General features: G+C 38.9%; 1 protein-coding gene across 4 annotated transcripts in view; it reads right to left on the reverse strand.

Annotated features, from left to right (window-relative positions):
• The window catches only part of MYOM1 (myomesin 1), a 122,357-nt gene that overhangs the window by 86,796 nt on the left and 11,661 nt on the right, over positions 1 to 23,900 (reverse strand). For all 4 annotated transcript variants that reach the window (XR_015153912.1, XR_015153913.1, XM_086373104.1 and 1 more), the window contains exons 3-6: positions 13,586 to 13,723; positions 10,225 to 10,474; positions 9,271 to 9,428; positions 534 to 626 (exon numbers count right to left, since the gene is read on the reverse strand). Coding sequence is in view for 2 of the 4 variants with exons in the window: in XM_086373104.1 (XP_086229230.1) it covers positions 534 to 626; positions 9,271 to 9,428; positions 10,225 to 10,474; positions 13,586 to 13,723 (639 nt within the window). In the remaining 2 variants the exon portion in view is untranslated. The remainder of the gene's footprint in view (positions 1 to 533; positions 627 to 9,270; positions 9,429 to 10,224; positions 10,475 to 13,585; positions 13,724 to 23,900) is intronic.

Raw genomic sequence — 23,900 nt, forward strand, 5'->3', positions numbered from 1 at the left:
ATTCGGGACTCTGAGAAGACATTTGAATATAAATGCCTATTCTGTAACTTATTTTTTTTGCTAATACCTGAGAAGAACTCTCAAGTACATAAAAGAATTGTTGTTTAGTTGCTGAGTCGTGTCTGATTCTTTGCGACCCCGTAGACTGTAGCCCGTCAGGCTCTTCTGTCTATGGGATTGTCTCAGCAAGAATACTGGAGAGGATTGACATTTCCTCCCAACATAGGGATCGTACTTGAGTCATCTGCATTGGCAGGTGGATTCTTTAACACTGAGCCCCTGGGAAGCCCATACAAAAGGTTAAATAGATACAAATGAATTTTTCCTCATCATCTTTGACTAAATTCAAAAGATCACTTTGGGCAGTAACTTGGGCTTGGTAAGAATGTCATGATTATCACTCATAGGTGTGCACCAAGAGAAGCAATACTTGGGATTGTCCCCCATCCTGATACCACTGAGTAGGGAGGAAGAGGGGAGAACCCCCCGCCAAGCAATTGTCGGCAACATACACAGACCGTGATGTTTCTTACGCATTTATCTCCAGAGTGTGCATTCCATATCGGCTTTCGATGATATACTTTCCAGGATGTGCCTGGACATTTATTGGCACCTGGTTTTTATACCTATGAGACAATGGAAATGAGGTGAAGTAAGTTGAGGTGTAAACAGCTTCATGATTAACACACATACAACTGTTCCTCTTGAAAAAACATCTGTAGACATAGCACAGAGGTCAGTAGCAGAGTCTGCTCAATAAATGCAAATAAAATTCATTACAAGTATCATAAACTTTCTTGATGAATGTGCTTCCCTCCTCCATTACAAAAATTACATTCAAGAAGTTGGCCATTCATAACCTTGTGTTTGTATCTTGCGTACATAATTTTGAGTGGAAAGAGCCAGATACAAAAGAGTATAATGATTGTTTTTACGTAAAGTACAAAACAAGAAAAGATCAATTAATGCTGCTAGAAGTCAGGGCAAGGGGCAGGGATGAAGGCGGTCCCTTGGGTGTTGATAATGTTTGGTTTCTTGATTTTGGTGCTTGTTACCTGGGGGTAGGCGGTCTACAAAAATTCATCAAAGTTCTACATTTATCTGCCATACCACCCTATTTTGTGTACATATTATACTTCAATAGATGAACTTAAAAATGAAAAGAAAGACAACCATTGTTGACACAACAGAGAGAAAGGCTTTGAGTGGGTTTTTTGTTGGCTGTCTGTGTAGGATGAAAGCAAAACATCCTTCCCACTGACATTCCTGCACATTGTCCAAAACCTTGTCATTGCATTGTAAGCTCATTATATTTGTTTTATTCTGTCATAAGCAAACATAGCTCTCAGCTTGGAAGAACTTAGAATATCAGTCATGAAAGAAAACTACTGATAAATAGAAGCTAAAAGAGTCCCTTTTTCTGACTGCCGATCCCTGGCAAAGCCTCTCAGCCTGGAGAGGCAGGGGCTCCCTGGAGGGGCCCCTCCTGAGACACTGGCCCCTGAGTCTTCACCTTGATTCATCACCATGTCCTCATGTTCTCAGCGTGTGCTCAGTCGTTCAGTTGTGTCCAGCTCTTTGCAACCCCATTGACTGTAGCCAGCCAGGTTCCTCTGTCCATGGGATTCTCCAGGCAAGAATACTGGAGTAGGTTGCCATTTCCTACTCCAGGGGAGCTTCCCCACCCAGGGATCAGACCCACGTCTCCTGCAGCTCCTGCATTGGCAGGAGGATTCTTTACGGTCTGAGCCACCAGGGAAGTCTCATGTTCTCAGTAGCCAGTAGCTATGGCGCTGGACCTAGCTTAAGCCATTTTCTGCCCCAAAGGGGAGCTAAATTTCATTTGTTTCCTTTTCTAACATTCTACTTCATGTGCATAGTTATCACAAATAATGCTAATAACCATAATAGAAACAGTATTTACTGAGAGTCGGGAAAGGCTCTAAGTACTTTATGTCCAGATTAGTAAATTCAATCCTCACAACAACCACATAAGGTTGCACTACTTTTTAAAGAATGTAATATATTTTGTTTGGCTGCGCTGGCCCTTAGTTGCAGCATACAGTATCTTTAGCTGTGGCACACGAGGTCTAGGTCTAGCTCCCCAACCAGGGATCGAACCTGGGCCCCGTGCATTGGGAGCTCAGAGTCCCAGCCATTGGACCACCAGGAATTCCCAGTGCTACTACTTTTAACATCATTCTCCAGATGAAGAAACCCAGGCACAGAACGGTTAAGTAGCCTGCCCCAGCTTTAACAGCTAAAACAGCAGAGCTGGGATCTGAACCCAGGCGGCCTGGCTCCTGACAACATGGGATGTTTCCATTTTCCAACTGGTCTCTATTGGCTGTTACTGTTTAGTCGCTAAGTCATGTCCAACTCTTTGCCACTGCGGGGACTATAGCCCACCAGATTCCTCTGTCCGTGGGATTTTCCAGGTAAGAATACTGGAGTGTGTTGCCGTTAACTTCTCCAGGGGATCGTCCCAACCCAGGGATCAAACTCACGTCTCCTGCTTAGCAGGTGGATTCTTTACCACTGAGCCAATGGGGAAGCCCCGTTCTCTATTTAGTTGCATTTGATTTCTTCAGATTTTTGGACATGGTTATAAGCATATTTGGGAGCAGGGAAAGTTACAGAAAGGGAAAGAGAAAGGAAATAATCCTCAGCCAGTCCTTTCCTCTCCCCAGCTTGTGTACACACACACACACACACACACATTCACACTCATGCCCTATGTCCCTAAAATGCACCCTTTTCTACACTTTAGAAAATACACCATTCTCCATCTAGCAAAATTCCAACTCATCCTTCAAGACTCTGATCAAATGCCACTTCAATAATCTCCTCCCTAAAATTCCACACAACAGCATTTCCGCCTCTTCACATCAGTGTTACTTGGTTCAAATGGGAAGGTATAATGTTAATCAAATTACGGTTGGGTAAGTGTCACTTCTGCTAAACCGTGAGTGCCTTGAAGATGGGGACTCTGTCTGATCCATATTGATTTCTATTCCCACTCTCAAGGAAGCAGCCATCCCAGGAAAATACTAGGCAGTGTTTATTAAATTGGACTGCACAGTCATTGGGTAACATCATAAATTCAATTGTGCTTCTTGAATTTTGGCAAAGGAACAGAGTTCTGACAAATCCATCCTTCACGATATGGATAATTTAAAATTAGTGCAGATTAAGAAGGTATGCTGAGGCTGTTTGTCTTGGTTTCCTTGGATGTGAAATGGGAGGGTGGACTGGGAATCGCAGCTGTGTAGCAAGTGTAGGGGCACAGCCTTCTGCCCCACCCTTGGGAATCATTCCTAGCTCTTTCTGACAGTCCAGAAACAGCCTCAGGCAGCTGTTCCCCCACAGGGCTCCAGGCAGACAGGACTGTTTGATCAGAGATGGGCTGTAAAAAGCAATCTGCTGGGTGCTCTTAATTTGGAACATTCCTAGTTTGGATGAATGACAGGGTCGAACACATTAATCATGAGCATGTTCTCCTGACTGAATCGGTTTAGGTCATTTCACACCCGACTCAGAAGCTTCTCTTTGCTCAGTTTTCTTTGCGCTGGGGTATTTGCAGTATTTCTTCCCAACATAAGAAGATATAAAAGACACACCAAAGGTGTGTGGCCGGTGCTACTTGACCAAGCAACTGAGTGACACTTGATTTGACTTCTGACCAAAAATGCTGTGCATATTTCCATAAAGTCTGAGTGAAAATAGCATTTGCAGCTCTTAGGCTTGCGTGAAGCCTTCCTGGATGCATCAATATTCCTTCACCTTCAGTCCAGCAGTCCCCAACCTTTTCAGCACCTTGGACCAGTTTCATGGAAGAAAATTTTTCCACCGAGCAAGGGGCAGGGGATGGTTTCAGGATGATTCACGCGCATTACATTTATTGTTCACTTTATTTCTATTATTATTACATCAGCACCACCTCCGATCATCAGGCGCTAGATCCCAGAGTCTGGAAACCGCTACTCCAGTCCTGTGTGACTTAGTATCTCAATGCCTTTCCCTCAGTTTTCTAATGTGACCGCTTGAAATAGATTTCTCTCGCTTTCTCTCTCTCACACACACACACACATTTTCTCTCCACTGGGACTCTATATGTCAGTATAAAAAGCGCCTGTTTTAAAGCAGCACACGAGGATTAAATGAGGAAGCTATTCAGATCTGTTCTCCAAGGAATTCACCTTGCGAGGCACTCGGATTCAGAGCCACTTCTGATTGTCTTCAGTATCAAATCAGAGCAGAGAAGGAGAATTTGAGGCCTGCTCTGTGTATACTTCACAGCTTGTTATTTCTGGAAAGTGAAATTCCAAACTGGCCACTCATCAGCTAATTTTAGAGAGTAATCTACACCCTGGGACTACTTATCAGGTTTCTGAAATTCTTGTGAGTATTTAGATGTACACCCTTTTCCTCATCATTTTCATGTAAAGTGTATGAACGACTAGTTAATGAACTTGTGTTACACATTATTTCTAGAATAATACTCTTCATTTATGTATGTAAAATACCCACTTAATTTCCCCAAACAAATGTCTGTCTGGATACTAGGCTGAATTTGATAACAAGGGGTTACAGTGAAAGCCCTTTGGCACTGTAAAGTGCGGTCAAACAAAAGGACTTCACTCTCACTTTTCTTTGTCAGCAAACAATGCTGCCAAAATGATCTCTATCATGTTGAATCCCCTTCCCTCAAAAGTGTGGTTAGAATGCAACCTTATTGTTTTGAACAAACAGCCATTACTCACTTTAAAAACCAATTAGCTGAGAGCTAACTCTTCTATTAGCATAAAATTTGGATGTAAATAAGAAAAATCTAAAATAAAACCCCAAACCCTTATACTTCAAAAGTAATTATAAATAATTTTTAATATTTTAAATGCAGGTTGTTTTCCTACAATAATATGGCAGTGATTGCTAAATTTAAATACATTGTGAATAACTCTAATCTTGTAAAAAAATTCAATGCATTAATTCTACTATGGAATTTATGAATTCTCATAATTTGCAAAAATAAAATAAGACTTTTCCAAATCTCCAGACTGTTCCTAAAATACATTTCTCATACTATCTTATCCCTAGGTTTTGAACTATGATCATGTTCAATGACAAGTTTCTTTAAGTGTCTATTTATCTTCACACTATCCCTGAAGTGGCAATGACTTCAGGGATAATTTGAAGAATTTCAAATATGTATTTTAAGTGTCTTGCATGAGGATCTAATCCAGGTGCTAAGTTGCTCCAGTCGCATTCGACTCTTTGCAACCCTATGGATTGTAGCCCAGGATCCACATACAAATCTGAAAACAAGGGCACTGAGTGTGTGAACACATGAGTGTTATGTGATAATAACAATACATTGTTCTAGGAGTTGGTGTGAGGCTCCCTGAAGATTATATAATCCCAATTTCCACTGACAAAAATCAATCTAGACTTTGGGCTCAACATGCAATTAAATTTGGCTCTCTAAAAAAGGAGGGGGTACAACTAATTTAATTCTCTTTATTTTAAAGAGAACTTTTCTCCCCTATTTCATATAGCTTCTTACAATCTGACCAGGCAATGCGAGCATATGATCCAAGAATCAGAAAATATAGGGGTGCCCAGGGAACATTCTCTTTTCTCACACCTGTCTGCCTTCTGCCCAGCTTCTCCCCACAGCTTCTCTCCTTAGGTTCTTATATGTCCTTCCAGAGCTTCTTTATGCAAGTAATAAAGATACAAACAAATGCTTTTCTTCCCGTTTACAATATACTGCCTATTAACAAGTTATTATATAAATATAACCTATTAAATTAAACAACTGGTTTTTCACCACATATATATTTCTCCTTCCCTGTTGGCTAGCCCTCTTCTGCAACTAACTTTTCTGCTGCACCCAGGGCCAACAGGCTTCCTTCTGCTCTGAAGGTGAACTGGGAATAGGGCTGTGTTGCTCAGCATCCCTGCACCTGGCCGTGATGAGTGATGGTGATGAGTGATGGGCCCGCCTGTCAGTAAGTGCTCTCCAGGTACGCTCTAGACTCCATCCAGATTTAGTCAGTATGCAGGGGCTGGCTGAAGAGCAGCTGCAGCATGTTGATATCATTTGTTCAACCTCAGGGATTTCCATGGCCTCAGGGTGCCAGTGGAAACCTGGAACTGAACGTTCCTTGGAAAGGAGTCTTAGGGAGTCAGACCCAGGGCACACATGACTTTGAAAGATGTGGCTTAGGACCTAAAGGCTCAAGTGGAGACAGCACAACTGCCCGCAGCAGCATTGGAAACTTGTTTCTGTACTTGACCTTCTTCTATTCAGGAAGGTCATTCTCAGTGGTTTCTCTCATACTTGTACTCAGAGTCAGGCCCAGGAGGCTGCAGCTCGGTACCAAAGAGACATCAAGGCCAGCAAATTAATTACCGACATCTTGGTTCTCACTTGAGTTGTGGGTTCCCTGTTCATTGAGGGGGAGGATGCTCACTGAAGATTGTGTAATCTGGACCAGCAGCTTGCAAAGTAAATTAGAGCTTCATTCAATGATTATTTTTTAAAAGGCAACACACGCAGGAAGGTATTAATATATTAATCCCACGTGAAATTTACTCCCAGAGGTGGATTTACCTTGAAGCTAGTGAAGTTGAAGTTGCAGGGTCTCTCATCAGCACAGGTCCCCTTATGGACTAATGCATGTGACTAACTTTATAACCTTTTTTATAAAGGATGCTCCTCAAATTGTATAACCCTCCTGCCCCACAAAACCTTCATCTGACCTTAGTTATTGCCAGAGCCAGTTCTTAGCTATCTGCTAGCTGATTGTCCAAATTTTTAGCTTTATCCAGGGGCAAACCTTGCTCGCTAAAGGAAGGTGAACTATTTTCTTAGTGGTCCACTGGTTCTTTTGTTTTCACATTTACTTCCCACTTGACTTGTAAGGCAACAGGGCTTTGTGTGAAGTGCTCTGATTCGTCCCTCCTGGAAGAGTTTCTGAACAGAATGGATTTGTGTTCTCCAAGCACCGAAGCGGGTGCAGGAACTAGAGAAGGCTTGTCCCAGTCAATGAAGAGCCTTCCAGTCCTTCCTGAGACAAATCTTGTCTCTGTGCTTTTGTCTTTGATTAAAATGAGCCCTGATGCCATACAATTCACATGTTAAGGAAATAAATATTTCAAAGCCAAACATGAAAGATTTGAGGGGTTAATCATACTCCCAGCCCCATTAGTGAGGATAACTAAAAACTGACAGTATTTCTATTTTTAAATATGACTGGAATTTTAAGAGTTGCCAAGTGTAGTCATCTCATATTTTTTCAGTGGAGTTTATATCTTTTTGTTTGTTTTTAAATTACTCCTTTTCCAGCCCAAAAACACCACGCGAGGAGTTCAACCTCCAGTGGAATTTAAGCTCTGCCTTTGTGGAACCTCATCACTCTGGCTTAGTGACACCATCAGTGGTACATGGCATGTTTGTATTCTAGTGACTGTGTATCTCACAGAATAAGTAAATGCTTAAGAAATTCATATTTATCTCCTAGAGATCACTTTGTATTCTTTTGAAAGTCATCTTTAACTCTGATGTTTAAAAATCAGGAAAACAGAGATAAGACACTGTGTAATAAATATATCTACTTAAAGACTCCAAGTATTCATTTACCAGTAGTACATTTTAATTCATGAAACATGAGGAATTTTTTTACTCATCAAGTAATATTTCTTGGAGCTAAAAATTTGTTATTCTTTATGTATTTCTTTTTTTTTTTCCTACACCACACAACTTCTGGGATCTTAGCTCCTCAACCAGGGATCGAACCCCCATCCCCTGTATTGGAAGGCAAAGTCTTAATCACTGGACTGCTGGGCAAGTCCCTCTTTATGAATTTCTACAGGAAAGTTTGAATTTTTTCTGAGGTAAAAAGTAATCCGTTTTCAAGAGGAAATGTCCCTTTTATAGGCCAATCTATGCAGCCCAATAGGCAGAGACAAAGGCAGGGGGTAAAGATGAACAGATTCCTAGCTTACTGTCAGTCGTGTCCAACACTTTCCAACCCCATGGACTGTATAGTCCAGAACACTGGAGCAGGTTGCCATTTCCTTCTCCAAGCGATCTTCCCAACGCAGGGATCGAACCCAGGTCTCCCGTATTGCAGGCGGATTCTTTACCAACTGAGCCACCAGGGAAGCCCAGCTTACTGTAGTATATTCATACTTTTAAAGCTTGGAAATTGATTTTTTTAAACTTCATTTTCATTGAAATATGTTCTTACACTTCTCATCTTTGTTTACTATAAGTTATTTGTCTTGGTAATAACAGAACTGGCTTTGTTTTTCATTCTCTCACTTTCAAACTCAAGAACCCTGGGAAACGTTTATGTACAAGAAAAACTGTATGTAAATCCAATTTGGTCACAGGCAGGTTGATATTATAGGTGAATTAAAAAAACAACAACAACAACTCACCACTTGCTCCTTAAGAATAACTTTAGGTAAGGGTTTATCTTGTCAGCCTCCGTTATGTAAGCCAGGTGTCCAAACAACATTAGAAAATGACAGAAAAGGGAGAAGGAGCTGGTGCCCTGTGGGCAACAGTGCCATTCTCTGCAGTGTTTATACTGCGACACAGGGCATTCACCACACCCCGAGGGTAAGAAAGCAGCATGCAAAACCCACATTGTAGAATAAGACGGAAAACACCTTTTAAAACTGGCTTACAATCCTCTTCAGATTCCTGCTCTCCATGGCAAACTGATTTCCATGACTGCTCTCCATGACAGTTCTGATTTTAGGGGTTACCAAGTCACTGACAATTGCAATAGGATATATAATGGGTGGAAAAAAGGGGAGCTTCTTCTTTATGGAATGAAAGTTTCTTCAGACCTCATATTAGAAATAGCTCCCCGTCCCATCCCCTTCTTTGTTTGGCTTTAGAAACTAGGACCTCAGCTCACATGAAGACTAGAGATGAAGCCCTCTGAGCTTTATCTCTCTAAAAGGTGGCAGTGTTTTTCATCACAAAATGTTACCAAATAAATATGCTGACTAAATTTTAACACTTTATATAAGATAAAGACCCATTTGTATAAGAGGATGTATAAATTATAATGGGTGCAAAATCATTCTTCCTTCCATGCATGTATTCTTTCTTCACTATTTAAAAAATTTACTCGAACTTACAGATGCTTTCACTGACTCTTGCATGTTCATAAATCCACATGTTTTCACAGGATTTAAAATTAATTTGAGTAATCAATTCTATGAGAAGCTTTCAAAAAGATAGCGTACCATGTGAGACGAGGTTCTGGCCAGCCAGCTACAGAGCAGTGTAATTTTACATTTTCTTTCTCCCAAACAGTATGGGAACGAGGTTTAATGACAAATTCAGGAGCATGGAGAAGATTATCTTCATTCAACTTTTTATGAAATGCCTCAGTTTCTTCTAACTGAAAAAAATTATCAAGACATGAAATCAAAGTAACATGTGCTACAAAAATGAAATGTAGAAATCAAAATGATCATTTTTTCATTTGGAGTCTTAGTCTGGTATTTGGAGCAAATGAACTCCCCTCATCCCTTTAAAAAATAGACATATCACTTAATTTTTAACATTCTAAGCCTGAGCAACATATTGTACTTTCCAAAGGTGGATTTCTTAAGGTCCTCAAGAACTTTAATTTCTGTAGAACCTAAAATTTCACAGAATTTAAAACTATGAAATCTGTCTTTCTTTGAACTATACATTTTGGTGTCTTTTCACCTTTTTTCTTAGTTGTTTCTCCACAAGACCACACATTTCTTCATTTGAAACTAATCTATATTACACACAGGCACAGTGTTACATGCATTTCTACTTTTTTAAGATTAATTTTTATTGGAGTATAGTTGATTTACAGTGCTGTATTAGTTGCTGCTGCACCAGCAAAATGAATCAGTTATACACATACATGTAAACACTCTTAGATTCTATTCCCATATAGATCATTACAGAGTATTAAGTAGGGTTCCCTGTGCTTTACAGTAGGTCCTTATTAGCTTCTCCATCCACAGGATTCTCCAGGCAAGAATACTGGTGTGGGTTGCCATGCCCTCCTCCAGGGGATCTTCCCAACCCAGGGATTGAACCCAGGTCTCCTGCATTGCAGACAGATTCTTTACCGTCTGATCCACCAGGGAAGCCCATTTTATATGTAGTGGTGGCACTTATACTTTTTTAAGTTATGTTAAATTGTCTTTTCTTACCGTTTTTTTCAGTGACAGGTGATCTGCCTTTTCTCGAATGGCAACTTTCCTTGACTTCTTCTCAAAGGCCTCTTCCTGGTGAAGCGTGGACATGGACTGCTTAGATACAGAGGACTGCTTAGATACAGAGGACTGCTTGCTGGCTGTTACTCCTTCCTCACTAGCAAGGAGATTCCTCTGGGCTATGTAAGCAGCAGCTTCTTTAATTCTTTGCTCTTCCGTGTCTGTAATTCCACTGACATGCACTTGGCTAAAATAAAGTAACAGCAAAATACGGTTATTGTGGATGTCAGTGATAAGACTGCCCAATTTCACCAAGTTCAAAGCACCAGACCTAAGATGTTGTACACTGTGCCCAAGGAAAACCTGACGTACAAAACACTGGCCCGTAGGAGCTAACTCTTCACACATGGACGTGACCGTCACCTTAACAAATGATAACGACGATAGTAATACCTATTATGGCCTGGGTGCTCTGCCAAGTGCTTTTTGCATAAATTATCTCATTTTCCCCCACAACAACCCTTTGAAATAAATGGTATCCTTTCTACTTTAGACATCTGGTAACATGGCACAGAGAAGTAAGATAATTTGCCCAACATCATTTCTTTGGTTTCCTTGGTGTGTTTAAACACAGTTTAGTCTGTAATAAAATATTAATTTATGACTTCCTTCTAGAAAGGACAGCATTGTAAAATGACAGACAGTTGTGTGACTGGGATCCTGATTTATGACTAGTGTGCTTTATCTGGATTCTGTAACTCAGATGACGGAATGCATTACCCAGAGCTGCTGCACGCATAAATAAGCTATAAATGTATGTGTGATCCTTATGCCTAGCAGTTTCCTTTCCAAAATAATAAAGGTTATGAGGGACTTTCCTGGTGTACAGTGGATAAGAATCAGCCTGCCAATGCAGGGGACATGGGTTTGACCCCTGGTCCAGGAAGATCTCACATGCCACAGGACATGGAGGTTGGGCATGGGGGAGAGGGCGGCAACTGCAATTAGGAAAACTCAAGTACACTTAAAAATATATTTTTGACCCAGAACAGCAGGGACATTTGCCTTTAAGTAAGTGCATATGTGCATGTCAGCAATAACCCTGCTATAATCTAGGTATAAGAGCAAGAATATGATGCTAACATCAAAAACACACTACTGAACATTTTAAATAAATTTAAAACCTTTCCAATCCTCTATCTCAATTTAAAACCTGTCGCTGACATAAAGTTAGCTCTACTTAGACCGTGCATGTGTGCCAAGTCGCTTCAGTCGTCTTTGACTCTCTGCGACCCTATGAACTATAGCCCACCAGGCTCCTCTGTCCAGGCGAGAATACTGGAGTGGGTTGCTGTGCCCTCCTTCAGGGGATCTTCCCAACCAGGGATCAAACCCATGTCTTTTATGTCTCCTGCATTGACAGCCGGGATCTTTACCACTAGTGTCACCTGGGAAGCCCTACCTAGACTGTAAGAAGTGGAATTTTCAAGTGCCATCCAGAAGAAATCGTATTCTCCAAAAATGTACTATATTTGCATTTGCCAGCCCTAGGAGAACTCTCGGCTCAACCGTTACAAGTGCCTTGATTTCCTTGTACAAAAAATTGACATACTAATACCTCTCCAGAGCTGAATGGAGGACTTAGAAGGATGGTTTATATATAAAGCACTTACAATGATTTCCAGCAAACAACACGTACTCAACAAACGTTCATTACTCTCCTGTTCTCTTAGATGTTAATGAACATCATTATGAAGTGTTATCTTCATAGTAATAGAATATAGGAGATGGCTCCATATAAAAAATGAAGAACTGGAAATAAAACCTAGAATATAAATTTTTTATTCAAACTTTCATTTATCACAGCTTATTCTGTAAATAATTTCTTGACACTGGTCTGGAGGGAACAAAATAGTTTGGTGAGAAAAGGGCAGGAAGAAGCTGGAGAGAGTGAGAAGCTTCAAAATGTGCCCACACAGGTGGAGAGTCATGTCATATAGGTTAATGCTAAGCTGACATGACTTTTAAATGATTTTTTTTAAAACACAAAATTAAATATTTTTCTCCTCCAACCTAGTAATCTCCTAAAAGGAATATGAGTGCCATTAAACCAACTGTGAGGAAGCTGAGTCTGGGCAAGCATACTTCACAATATAAGCCTGTTTGTCTATAAAGTTCAGTTTGAAAAATCAAAGATATAAAATAAAAAGATAAAAATAGAATATTGTTTATCCCTTTCCTAAGTAGGTTTGCAGCAATTATGACATCAGCCTCTGAAACAATTGGGAAAGGAACCATCAAACAGCGATGGGAAGAGAAAATGCAGGGAAACAGAAGTAGGTCACCAAAAATTACAACCGAGTTATTGCCTACTGATTTTCCTGATAGCTTTTGCCCGGAGAGGGCGACCTCGTTTTGAACATCACATTAGCTTTGTGAATAATCAAAGGAAAATAAACAGGAAAGGCTCAGAAAGTTTCTGTTAAACTTTAACTTGGTGTCTTACACAAGTCTCCTTTCAAGATTTCTTTGTATATATTACCATTCAAAACTGTTTATATTATAAACAGAAATTTGGCATTACACAGACTTGTGACTTAGTGATTATTTTGTTTGAATTTTATCTCAAAATAAATAGTAATCTATTTTTTATTTAACAAATATAAGCCAGGCATTCAAGCTATGCCCGCAATGCTTTGTTAGTCTATGTTATCTAAGGATTTTTTTCTTCCTAATGAATAATAATTAAAACCACACTGGCAACCAATCTACCTAAATGTATCATTTGATTTTTTTCTTTTAGTTCACCCAATATTTTATAGTTTTAACCTTTCTTTGTGCCCTAACTATAGCAACTGTATATAGTGTCCAATCACTAGCATCCAATACTCTGCTTCTAGTTTCAACTAGTTACCTAATTAGAAATAAGCCTCTAATCATAATCTCTGTTGTCATACAGCCATCCTACGTGATGGCAAACATTTTTACAATGATCACATCTCCCACTATGCACAGTTCCAAGGTTCTCAGACCTTTCTCAACCAGTACAAAGTAAATGCTCAATAAATGATAGCTGATATTACTACCTGAAAACATTTATTCCCCACTTCTTTTTAAAAATAATTAACTAATTACTTAACTTGTCTGCACCAGGTCTTAGCTGCAGTATGCAGGATCCCCGATCTTCACTGTGGCATGTAAACTCTTAGCTGCAGCATGTGAGAGTTAGTCCCTTGACCAGGGATCAAACCCATGCCCTCTGCATTGGGAGCATGGAGTCTTAATTTTAAACAGTTCCACTAGGGGAGTCTCTCTCCACTTTCTAAAAATCAGATCCAGGGAGAGAATTCATACGTACCGTCCTGAAAAAATAGGCACCATGTAGTCACTTGGCAGATTTTCTTTCTCCTCTCCAGAAAGAAGGCTCTTCTTGGCTCTCTTTGTTTGGGGGCTCAACTTGGATGAATAATCTAACATCAGACTGGAATCTGTAAGTCTGACAACAAACACCCTAATGTTAGTCAATAATTTAAAAAATGTTTAGAAGTTTTAAATTTAGGAGTGTTGCGTAGACTCCTAGATGGCTAATGTTATAATTATCTTCTATCTTTAGAACTAAAATAGAGTGAAAATGACCTCACATAATGCACTCTATCCAGCATAAGAAAAATAGGTCTGTGGTAATTTCATGGCTTTTTCTCATTAAAGTTTCAGGGGAAAGCAGCTGTGCTTTGGTAATGTTTCCGGATACCCTTTGCTGTTAAGTTTATGTTGGAAATGTAGGCAGCCTACATGAATGGGTTGGATACATTGTGCATCCAAATGCTTTCAGAGGATTGATAAACAAAAATAAAGCAAATTTTCTGTATCGAGAGCCCAGGCAATTCTGAAGCAGGGCCTTGAGGTTGAACTTCAGGTTTTTGTATAATGTAGCAGACTCCATTTGAAAGAACATTGAGCTCATTAAACAACAGAATTAATATGTTTTAGATGAATACACAGCATCAAGTGACTCGGAAAATTACAGATTTGATAAAGAACCTTTTGATAATGCTGTAGTACACACAAAAATCCACCCATGCACACTGGTGCCAGTGGTGCTTGGAGGCAGCTATTGTTCTAATAAACCAAAAAATGCATTACAGTGGGAAACAAGGCAACTGAGATTGCACCTAGAGAAAAGGACTGATGACATTAAAAGTACAGTCTTAATCTATATAGTTCTTGGACGAAATGAAATGCATTTTCATTCAAATGCAGAATTTGGCTTAAATTTCAGGAGACTGTGGACTCTCTGAAGTCAATCCGTGGACTCAGGTGAAAGGTCTCTCGTCTCCATTGTAACGACAGAAAGTCACAACAAGAAATCATACAGAAACTCTCTGTATGACCCTTGCAATTTTTCTATAGACTTGAATTGATTCTGAAATTGAAAATTAATATTAAAAAGATCTCTAATATATGGAATCTAGAAAGATGGTAGGGATGATCCTATGCACACGACAGCAAAGGACACGCACATAAAGGACAGAATTTTGGACACAGTGGGGAAAGGAGAGGATGGGAGGATTTGAGAGAATAGCATTGAAACATATATGTTACCATATGTAAAACAGATAGCCAGGGGAGTTTGCTGTATGATGCAGGGAACCCAAGGCTAGTGCTCTGTGACAACCTAGAGGGTTGGGGTGGGGAAGGAGGTAGGAGGGAGGTTCAAGAGGGAAGGGATATATACCTATGGCTGACTCATGTTGATGTATGACAGAAACCATCACAATATTGTATAGCAATTACCCTCCAGTTAAAAATAAAATAAATTTTTTTTTTTAAAAAAAGGTCCCTAGTGTCAAGAAAATTTGAAAAGAAAATGAAGCATGTGAATGGTGTGGCAAGGAAAAACCAAGCTGCCCAGTTAAAACAGAAAAAACCTTCCAGAGTCCAAACCTTGATTGTTTCTCAATCTTTAAAAAACATTAGGAAAAGCAGGGATTACTTAGATCAAAAGAAGACAGTGCATATACATAGTACAGAATGGATACACAATAATGCAAATAAACTTATCCTCTGCGAAGCAAGCAACGCAGAACTCTGGGGCTTCTAGGAAGCCCTGGGAGTACAGTGGTTCTGGGCCTGGGAGTATAGGGTGAGCTACAGGCTTCAATTCCTGGACTGGAGGGGTAGCATGGAAATGACAGACCTCTTCCTCCCCCACTAACCACCTCTCCCCCAGGGTGAATATGTAGCTCTTGTTCTATGATGAGCATTAACACTAAAGGTTAGAACCTTGAATTCAAGCTTGTGGATTGGTTACCAGTTGGAAGGCTTAATGAAATTTGTTCTTGGGTGGCTGTTCCAAGCAACAGCAAAATGATTGCATTCTAAACCCTTAGTGAGTTACAAAGTACAGGCTGTGCTAATACAGGTCTAAGTTTAAAGTGGTATTTTCCATCACTCCTTTAATTCCATTACTATACAAAATAAAATTAATTATGGAGTTTGAGCTTCTTTTTTTCTATTTATAGAACATTTGGATTTTCTAATTTTTCTCATTTCTCTATTTTTGCTCTTTTTACTATTTATTTTCATTCTACTGTCTACACTCATATCCTCATGAGCATATTTTCAAGGTTTGCTTATATTAAAAGGGGACATATGTATAACTACGGTTGATTCATGCTGATGTTTGACAGAAAACAACAAAATTCTGTAAATCAATTATCCTTCAATTAAAAAATAAAAGTTATGATTTGTCCTTCTTTTTGTTGTATTGTTGTTCCTTTTTTTTTCAGTCATTTTTTTCCTTTAAGATAAATCTTTCAAACGAAGCATTTGTTACATACAATGTGCCAGAATGTGATTATTCTATTCTCACAGGTAAATCACAGCAGACAATTTTTAATAGTTGAACTTTATGGTAAAGATTTATGGAACTATCATTAGTTTTTATGTCATATTTCATTTGGAACAAAAGACCTTATAAAAGGACTGTGGTTTTACATATTATATAGTATTATTTAGAAAATCCAAAGTACTTAGAAGATATCAAACATTTCCTGTGCTCTCTAAAGTTTCTTCAAGCTAACAAGAAGAGTGTATTTAGGATTAAATGTTAAAATACTGTGCTAACAGACTATTTGGCAATGTTAAGTCATTTATCAAAGATGTCTGAGAAGACATCTTCATCTGATTGAGTTTAAAACTCAATGAAGTTTTAAGAAACTGACTATGCAATAATTGTGTAACTAATTATGTGAAGAAAAGCCATCAATTGTCTCTTTTGTTATGACCCAAGAACACGGAAACCTAACATCTTACTCTATCAAATTTTAAAGTCAAATAATGTTTTTAAAGGAGTTCAATAGAAAATGTAAAATTTAAATTTCTTTTTTAAATTTGAATTTCTTTGAAGTTACATCAAAGAGCTAAATAAAGGCTTGCTAACCTCTTGGGCTTTTAGTTGCATCTAAATTTTGAAAATAATCCTGTCTCAAAAGCCAGTTTCTGAGTAGACACTTAAAGTTTGGTATGTATGGATCAATGTGGTCTTTTAACTATTAAAACTATATTTAATGTTCTTTACGTCTTAAATTTTGATTCTTTCTGAATTTCAATTTATGAAGGCAGTGAAAATAAGCTATTGTGTTTAGTTGCTAAGTCGTGTCTGACTCTGCGACCCTATGAACCGTAGCCCTCCAGGCTCCTCTGTTCTTGGGACTTCCCAGGCAAGAATACTCCAGTGGGTTGTCATTTCCTTCTCCAGAGGATCTTCCTGACGCAGGGATCAAATCCATGTCTCCTGCATTGGCAGGTGGATTCTTTACCACTGAGCCACCTGGGAAGTCCCTGAAACTAAGGTAAGTTTTGAAACTATATGTGAGGATTGATTTGTGTGTGCACGTGCACCCACGCATCTGTAACTGTGTCTAGGTACATCTACCTGTACTCTACTACTAATTGTGGTATGTCCTCTGTTAATATGCCTAAAGTTAGTAGAATTTAAGGATATATCATGGTTTGTTTGACATCATCACATCTATGACCAGCAGCACCGCAGAGAAGGGATGTAGCCCAGGAGAAAGCTCTCTCTAGAAATGTTCCAGGGACTCAGAAATAAACTTGCATTTCATCCAGTTCAAATACTGAACATCAACAACATAACCTTCTGCTTGTACAACTTCATAATTATTCTTGACAGGAAAAGAAAGAACAAAACTATTATAGAATCACTGGACTGGAAGAGATCTCAGGGACATTTACACCACCCTCCTTGCATTATAGATGTAGAAGACCTAGAGTGTCTTTATAACTTGCCCAGGCTCACCCAGCAAGTTGGTAGGTGAACTAGGACCAGCACCCATGTGGGTTAGTGTTCTTTCCTCTATACCAGTGGCCTTCAACTTCGTGTCTGAGCCTTCTCGATCCAAACATGTTTGATCATGTCACCTATATATGTCTGTCTATTTATAAATTTTATACATATACTGCTGAATAAATATTCTCATTTTATGAAATTTCAACCAATAGAAAAATGTTCAGGGCCAAATTTAATCTTTTTAAAGACAGAAGTGGTAATATATCTTCCTACACTTCTTTGGCTTGCCTTCATGGACTCCCCACTTCGGAAACCACAACAACATACATAATATGCCAATAACGACTCTGATGTTGATTAGCTATTTCTGAATTTATTCACATCTAGCAAAAAGTCGAATGCGACTGAGTGAGTAAGCACAGCACAAAACATAGAGGTTACGAAATCATCACAGTCCAATTAGAAATAAAGCATTAAGAAACTCATTAAACTTTACATGAGGTCAAATGCTAATTCTTCAAAGTCATGTTTATAGTCATCATAATTTCACATAATTGTGAAAAATTGTCCTAGTTCCTCAGGATGAGTAACTATGCCTGGTTATGTTAAGTATGGATCTACTAAATGGCTATATTACTTTCTGAAAAAATTATGACAACTTATCAGCATGTTCTAGAAAAAATGATGAGCTGGTAGGCTTTGTCTTTTGCTGACACTGCTCCCAAACCCAGCACCACCCACCCACAAATGCTCATGATTACATTACATTATTGATTTCCTTCTCTATCTGTCCCACTCCTGTGACTATTCAAGGAGAGGGATGGCCTAAAAGTTAGATTTATATCCTCAGCACTGTGTCCAGTGCCTGACAGTGTTCAGTAAGTGTTTATTGAATGAGGTGAAATCAAGATTCAACCTCCTGTAACCATACCCTATCTCTATGATTCTCAACTCTGACTTCATATCAGAATCAGCTGAGGAGCTAGTAAGAATGACCAATGCAGAGGTGGGACTTCCAGTATGGTGGAGTGAATAGTTCAGCAGTTCCTCTCTCCAAAAAAGCAGTGATAAACCTGGATACAATTGTCAAAACCAACCCATTCAAGCCTCTGAAAATCAAGTACAGGCACACGCTACACCGACACGTGGCTATTCATGAAAAGATACTGAGCTTCAAGTCTGAATAGTGGGAGTCTGTGTGACATGCTTGTCTAGTTCTTTCCCACCCACCCCCAGCTCAGTCTATAAAGTAGTTCTACTAAGGTGGGAAAAGGTGAGACACTCTTAATATTCACTGTCAGAGGGGCTGATTTGGAGCAGAGCATGATAAACCTCCACAACCAGCAACACTGTGAGTAACGCTAGCCATCTAAGTAGCAAACAAACAGGGGAAGACCAGCAGCTCAGTCAGTCCTAGGATACAGTCATGGCTGGAACAAGCAGCAGATGGGCAGATCACTCAGAGAGATAACAGGAAGATTTGAAAAATAAGACCACCATGGGGGCCTTCGTAAGCTCTCTCCATGTGATTAAGTAGAAAAAACTGGAAAGGACTCAGGTTATCCACATATGACTGGCTGACTGTAAGCCTGTGTGTGTGGAGAAGAGACAAGGAAGTCTCAGTTCAGTTCAGTTCAGTCGCTCAGTCATGTCCAACTCTTTGTGACCCCATGAATCGCAGCATGCCAGGCCTCACGGATTTCACTCGAAAACAAATCCAGGGCATATACATTTTAAAATGACCTGGACTTCAAATATGCTCCCCAACATACACACTCAGACACACAGATCTATTGCCAGAGGATGGAACCTTTACTGTCTTGAGATGTTTGAGCACAGATGTTTGACCATTCACTGACTGGTCATTAATCTATGCAAATATCAAGTGATCCCTATGAATTCAGGCTTAAAAATAAGAACAATAATTTTTTTAAACACTAAACAAAGACATCAGCAGTAACAGTGCTGGGTAAACAGAGTCTATAAATATGTTTAGGCAAGTAATTAAACAAAACACAGCAGCAACACATTTGGGGAAAATTCAGAATCCAGAATTATTACAATATGTTATCTATTATGCCCTATTTTCAACAACAAAATAATTATGAGACATGAGAAGAAATAGGAGAGTGTGATGCATGCTAGAAGAAAAAAAGCAGTAAATAAAAATTGTCTCCAAGTGCACCCTGATATTGGATTTAGCAGACAAAGACTTCAAAACAGTAATTAGAAATATGTTCAAAAATAAGGAACTATATTCAAAGGCTAATCAAGGAAACCATGTTTAAATAATTAAAGGGAAGTATTATAATAATGACTCAAAAAGACAGAATGTCAACAAAAAGATAGGAATTGTAAAATAAGGTCAAATGGATATTCTGGAGTTTAAAAGTACAATAACTTAAATGAAAAAGTTATTAAAGGGACCCAAAAGATTTTATATAAAATAATAAAATAATCAGGTAAGCTGAAGATAGAAACTATCTAATCTAAAGAAAAAAACAAACAGAAAAAGAATGAAGAAAAAATATGTTGTCAGACAACATCAAATATACCACTATATGAGTAAAGGTAGTATCAGAAAGAGGAGGAAGAGAGAAAGGGCAGGAAAAGATATTTAAAGAAATAATGGCTTCAGTTCAGTTCAGTTCAGTCGCTCAGTCGTGTCCGACTCTTTGCAACCCCATGAACTGCAGCATGCCAGGCCTCCCTGTCCATCACCAACTCCCAGAGTTCACTCAAACTCATGTCCATTGAGTCAGTGATGCCATCCAGCCATCTCATCCTCTGTCGTTCCCTTTTCCTCCTGCCCCTAATCCCTCCCAGCGTCAGAGTCTTTTCCAATGAGTCAACCCTTCGCATGAGGTGGCCAAAGTATTGGAGTTTCAGCTTTAGCATCATTCCTTCCAAAGAACACCCAGGGCTGATCTCCTTTAGAATGGACTGGTTGGATCTCCTTGCAGTCCAAGGGACTCTCAAGAGTCTTCTCCAACACCACAACTCAAAAACATCAATTCTTCGGCGCTCAGCCTTCTTCACAGTCCAACTCTCACATCCATACATGACCACTGGAAAAACCATAGCCTTGACTAGACGGACCTTTGTTGGCAAAGTAATATCTCTGCTTTTTAATATGCTGCCTAGGTTAGTCATAACTTTCTTTCCAAGAAGTTAAGCGTCTTTTAATTTCATGGCAGCAATCACCATTTGCAGAGATTTTGGAGCCCTAAAAATAAAGTCTGACACTGTTTCCACTGTTTCCCCATCTATTTCCCATGAAGTGATGGGACCGGATGCCATGATCTTCGTTTTCTGAGTGTTGAGCTTTAAGCCAACTTTTTCACTCTCCTCTTTCACTTTCATTAAGAGGCTTTTTAGTTCCTCTTCACTTTCTGCCATAAGGGTGGTGTCATCTGCATATCTCAGGTTATTGATATTTCTCCTGGCAATCTTGATTCCAGCTTGTGCTTCTTCCAGCCCAGTGTTTCTCATGATGTACTCTGCATATAAGTTAAATAAGCACGGTGACAATATACAGCCTTGATGTACTCCTTTTCCTACTTGGAACCAGTCTGTTGTTCCATGTCCAGTTCTAACTGTTGCTTTCTTAAAATTGCCCAAATTTGTGTAAAAATAGTACTCTGTGAATCCAAGATGCTCAACAAACCCAAGTATGATACTCCCAAAGAGATACACATGTAGACATATCATAGTCAAACTGTTGAAAGCCAAAGCCAGAGAGAAAACTAGAAAGTAGCAAGAGTAAAATGATTCATCACGTACAAGGGAACAAGGTATTAATGACTGATTTCACATCAGAAACTATACATCCCAGAATACATTTGTATGACATATTTAAGTGCTGGGGAAAAACTAAATCAAGAGTTTTATATCCAGCAAAACCACTACTCAAAACTGAAAACAAAGTAAAGACATTGACAAAGAGAGAATTCATTGCTAGCAGACCTGCCTTACAAGAAATGCTAAAGCAAATCTCTCATATATCACAAGAAAACATGATAAATGCATTTATGCCCCAAAATTAGATGACTTAAATGAAATGGAAAAATTCCCATAAAGATTTAAATAACCAACACTAACTCAAGAAGAAATTAAAAATAATAACAGATCAATAACAAATAAGGAAATTGAATTAGTAATTTATCTATGCACAAGGACTTCCCTGCTGGTACACGGGTTAAGAATCTGCCTTGCAATGCTGCTGCTGCTGCTAAGTCACTTCAGTTGTGTCTGACTCTGTGCGACCCCATAGACGGCAGCCTTGCAATGCAGGGAGCCCAGATTCCATCCCTAGTCAGGGAACTAAGATCTCACATGCTGTGGAGCAACTAATCCCACATAGTAGAGAGCCCATGTACCACAACTAAGACCCAACACAGCCAAATAAATAAATATTTTTTTAAATCCATGCACAATGATAGCCCAGGCCTAAATGGTTTCATTGACAAATTACATGAACTATTTAAGGAAGAAACAAACCAATCATTTCCATATTTAAAAAAAAAAAAAAACAGAAGAGAAGGAAACACTTCCCAACTTTTTCTGTAAGGCCAGTTATTACCTGATATCAAAGCCAAAGATATTATAATTTTTTTAAAAACTACAAACCAATATCCCTCATACACATAGGCACAAAAATCCTTCACAAAATATCAGTAAACTGAATCCAGCAACATATAAAACCAAGCAGAATTTAGCCCAGGGATGCAAGGTTGATTTAATATCTGAAAATCAATTAGTGTAATACACCATATTAATAGAATAAAGAACAAAAACCACATTATCATCTCAAGAGGTGCAAAAAATTTTTGACAAAATTCAGCTTTCTTGCATGTTAAAAAATTCTCAACTAAATAGGAATAGAAGGGAACTTCCTCAATCTGATAAAGGCCATCTGTGAAAAATCTATAACTAATATCATCAGATCAGATCAGAGTAGTTGCTCAGTCGTGTCCGACTCTTTGCAACCCCATGAATCGCAGCATGCCAGGCCTCCCTGTCCATCACCAACTCCTGGAGTTCACTCAAACTCATGTCCATTGAGTCAGTGATGCCATCCAGCCATCTCATCCTCTGTCATCCCCTTCTCCTCCTGCCCCCAATCCCTCCCAGCATCAGAGTCTTTTCCAATGAGTCAGCTCTTCACATGAGGTGGCCAAAGTACTGGAGTTTCAGCTTTAGCATCATTCCTTCCAAAGAAATCCCAGGGCTGATCTCCTTCAGAATGGACTGGTTGGATCTCCTTGCAGTCCAAGGGACTCTCAAGAGTCTTCTCCAACACCACAGTTCAAAAGCATCAATTCTTCGGCGCTCAGCCTTCTTAACAGTCCAACTCTGGGGAACAAGGCTATGATACTTGCTGTTGCCACTTCTATTCAATATTGTACTGACATTTACAGCACAGTGAAGAATAGTCGAGGCAATTAGTTAAACTGAAAAACTGAAAAGCAAGTCTAACTTTAGTTACAGATGATATAATCGTGTATATAGAAAATGTCGGGAAGATAACCTGGAGAAGGAAATGGCAACCCACTCCAGTACTCTTGCCTGGAAAATCCCATGGACGGAGGATCCTGGTAGGCTATGGTCCATGGGGTCGCAAAGAGTCGGACACGACTGAGCCACTTCACTTTCACTTTCATACACACACACACACACACATGCTAATAAATGAGTTCAGCAAGGTCACATGATACAGAATCAAAGAACAAAAATCAATTACACTTCTGTTTACTAGCAGTGAAAAATGAAAAAATAAAATTAAGACTCCACTCACAATTCTATCAAAAAGAATAAAATATTTAGGAAAAATTTTAACAGAAGTATAAGACTTTACACTGAAGATTAAAAAACAATATATGATAAGTGAAACAAAGACCTAAATAAATAAATATACATGTTCATGGATTGAAAGAGTCAGCACTGTTAAAATGGCATATTTTTCAAATTGATTTATGCTTTCAACATAATTTTTATCAAATTGCCAGAAGACTTTTGTCTTCGTAGAAATTGACAAGGTGATCTTAAAATTTATATGGGAATATGAAGGAACTACATAAGCAAAAATTTTTTTGTAAAAGAGGAACTCAGTTTGAGAACTTACATCCACCAATTTAAAAACTTTTTATAAAGCAACAGTAGTTAAGAAAGTGTGGTACTGGCCTAAGGACAGGCATACAGATCAATGCAACAGAATTGAGAATCTGTAAATAAACCTTTTCATTTACAGTCAATTGATTTTTTTTTCTTTTCAAAGCTCTTTTTCTTTATTGTTATTTTAAAACTTTTTATTTTGTATCAGGATATAGTCAATTAACAATGTGATAGTTTCAGGTGAACA

Source organism: Bos grunniens, chromosome 24 (genome assembly GCF_055505025.1).
Source record: "Bos grunniens cultivar Pamir isolate PY7600 chromosome 24, Bosgru_T2T1.0, whole genome shotgun sequence".
In the NCBI taxonomy this organism is placed as follows: domain Eukaryota; kingdom Metazoa; phylum Chordata; class Mammalia; order Artiodactyla; family Bovidae; genus Bos; species Bos grunniens.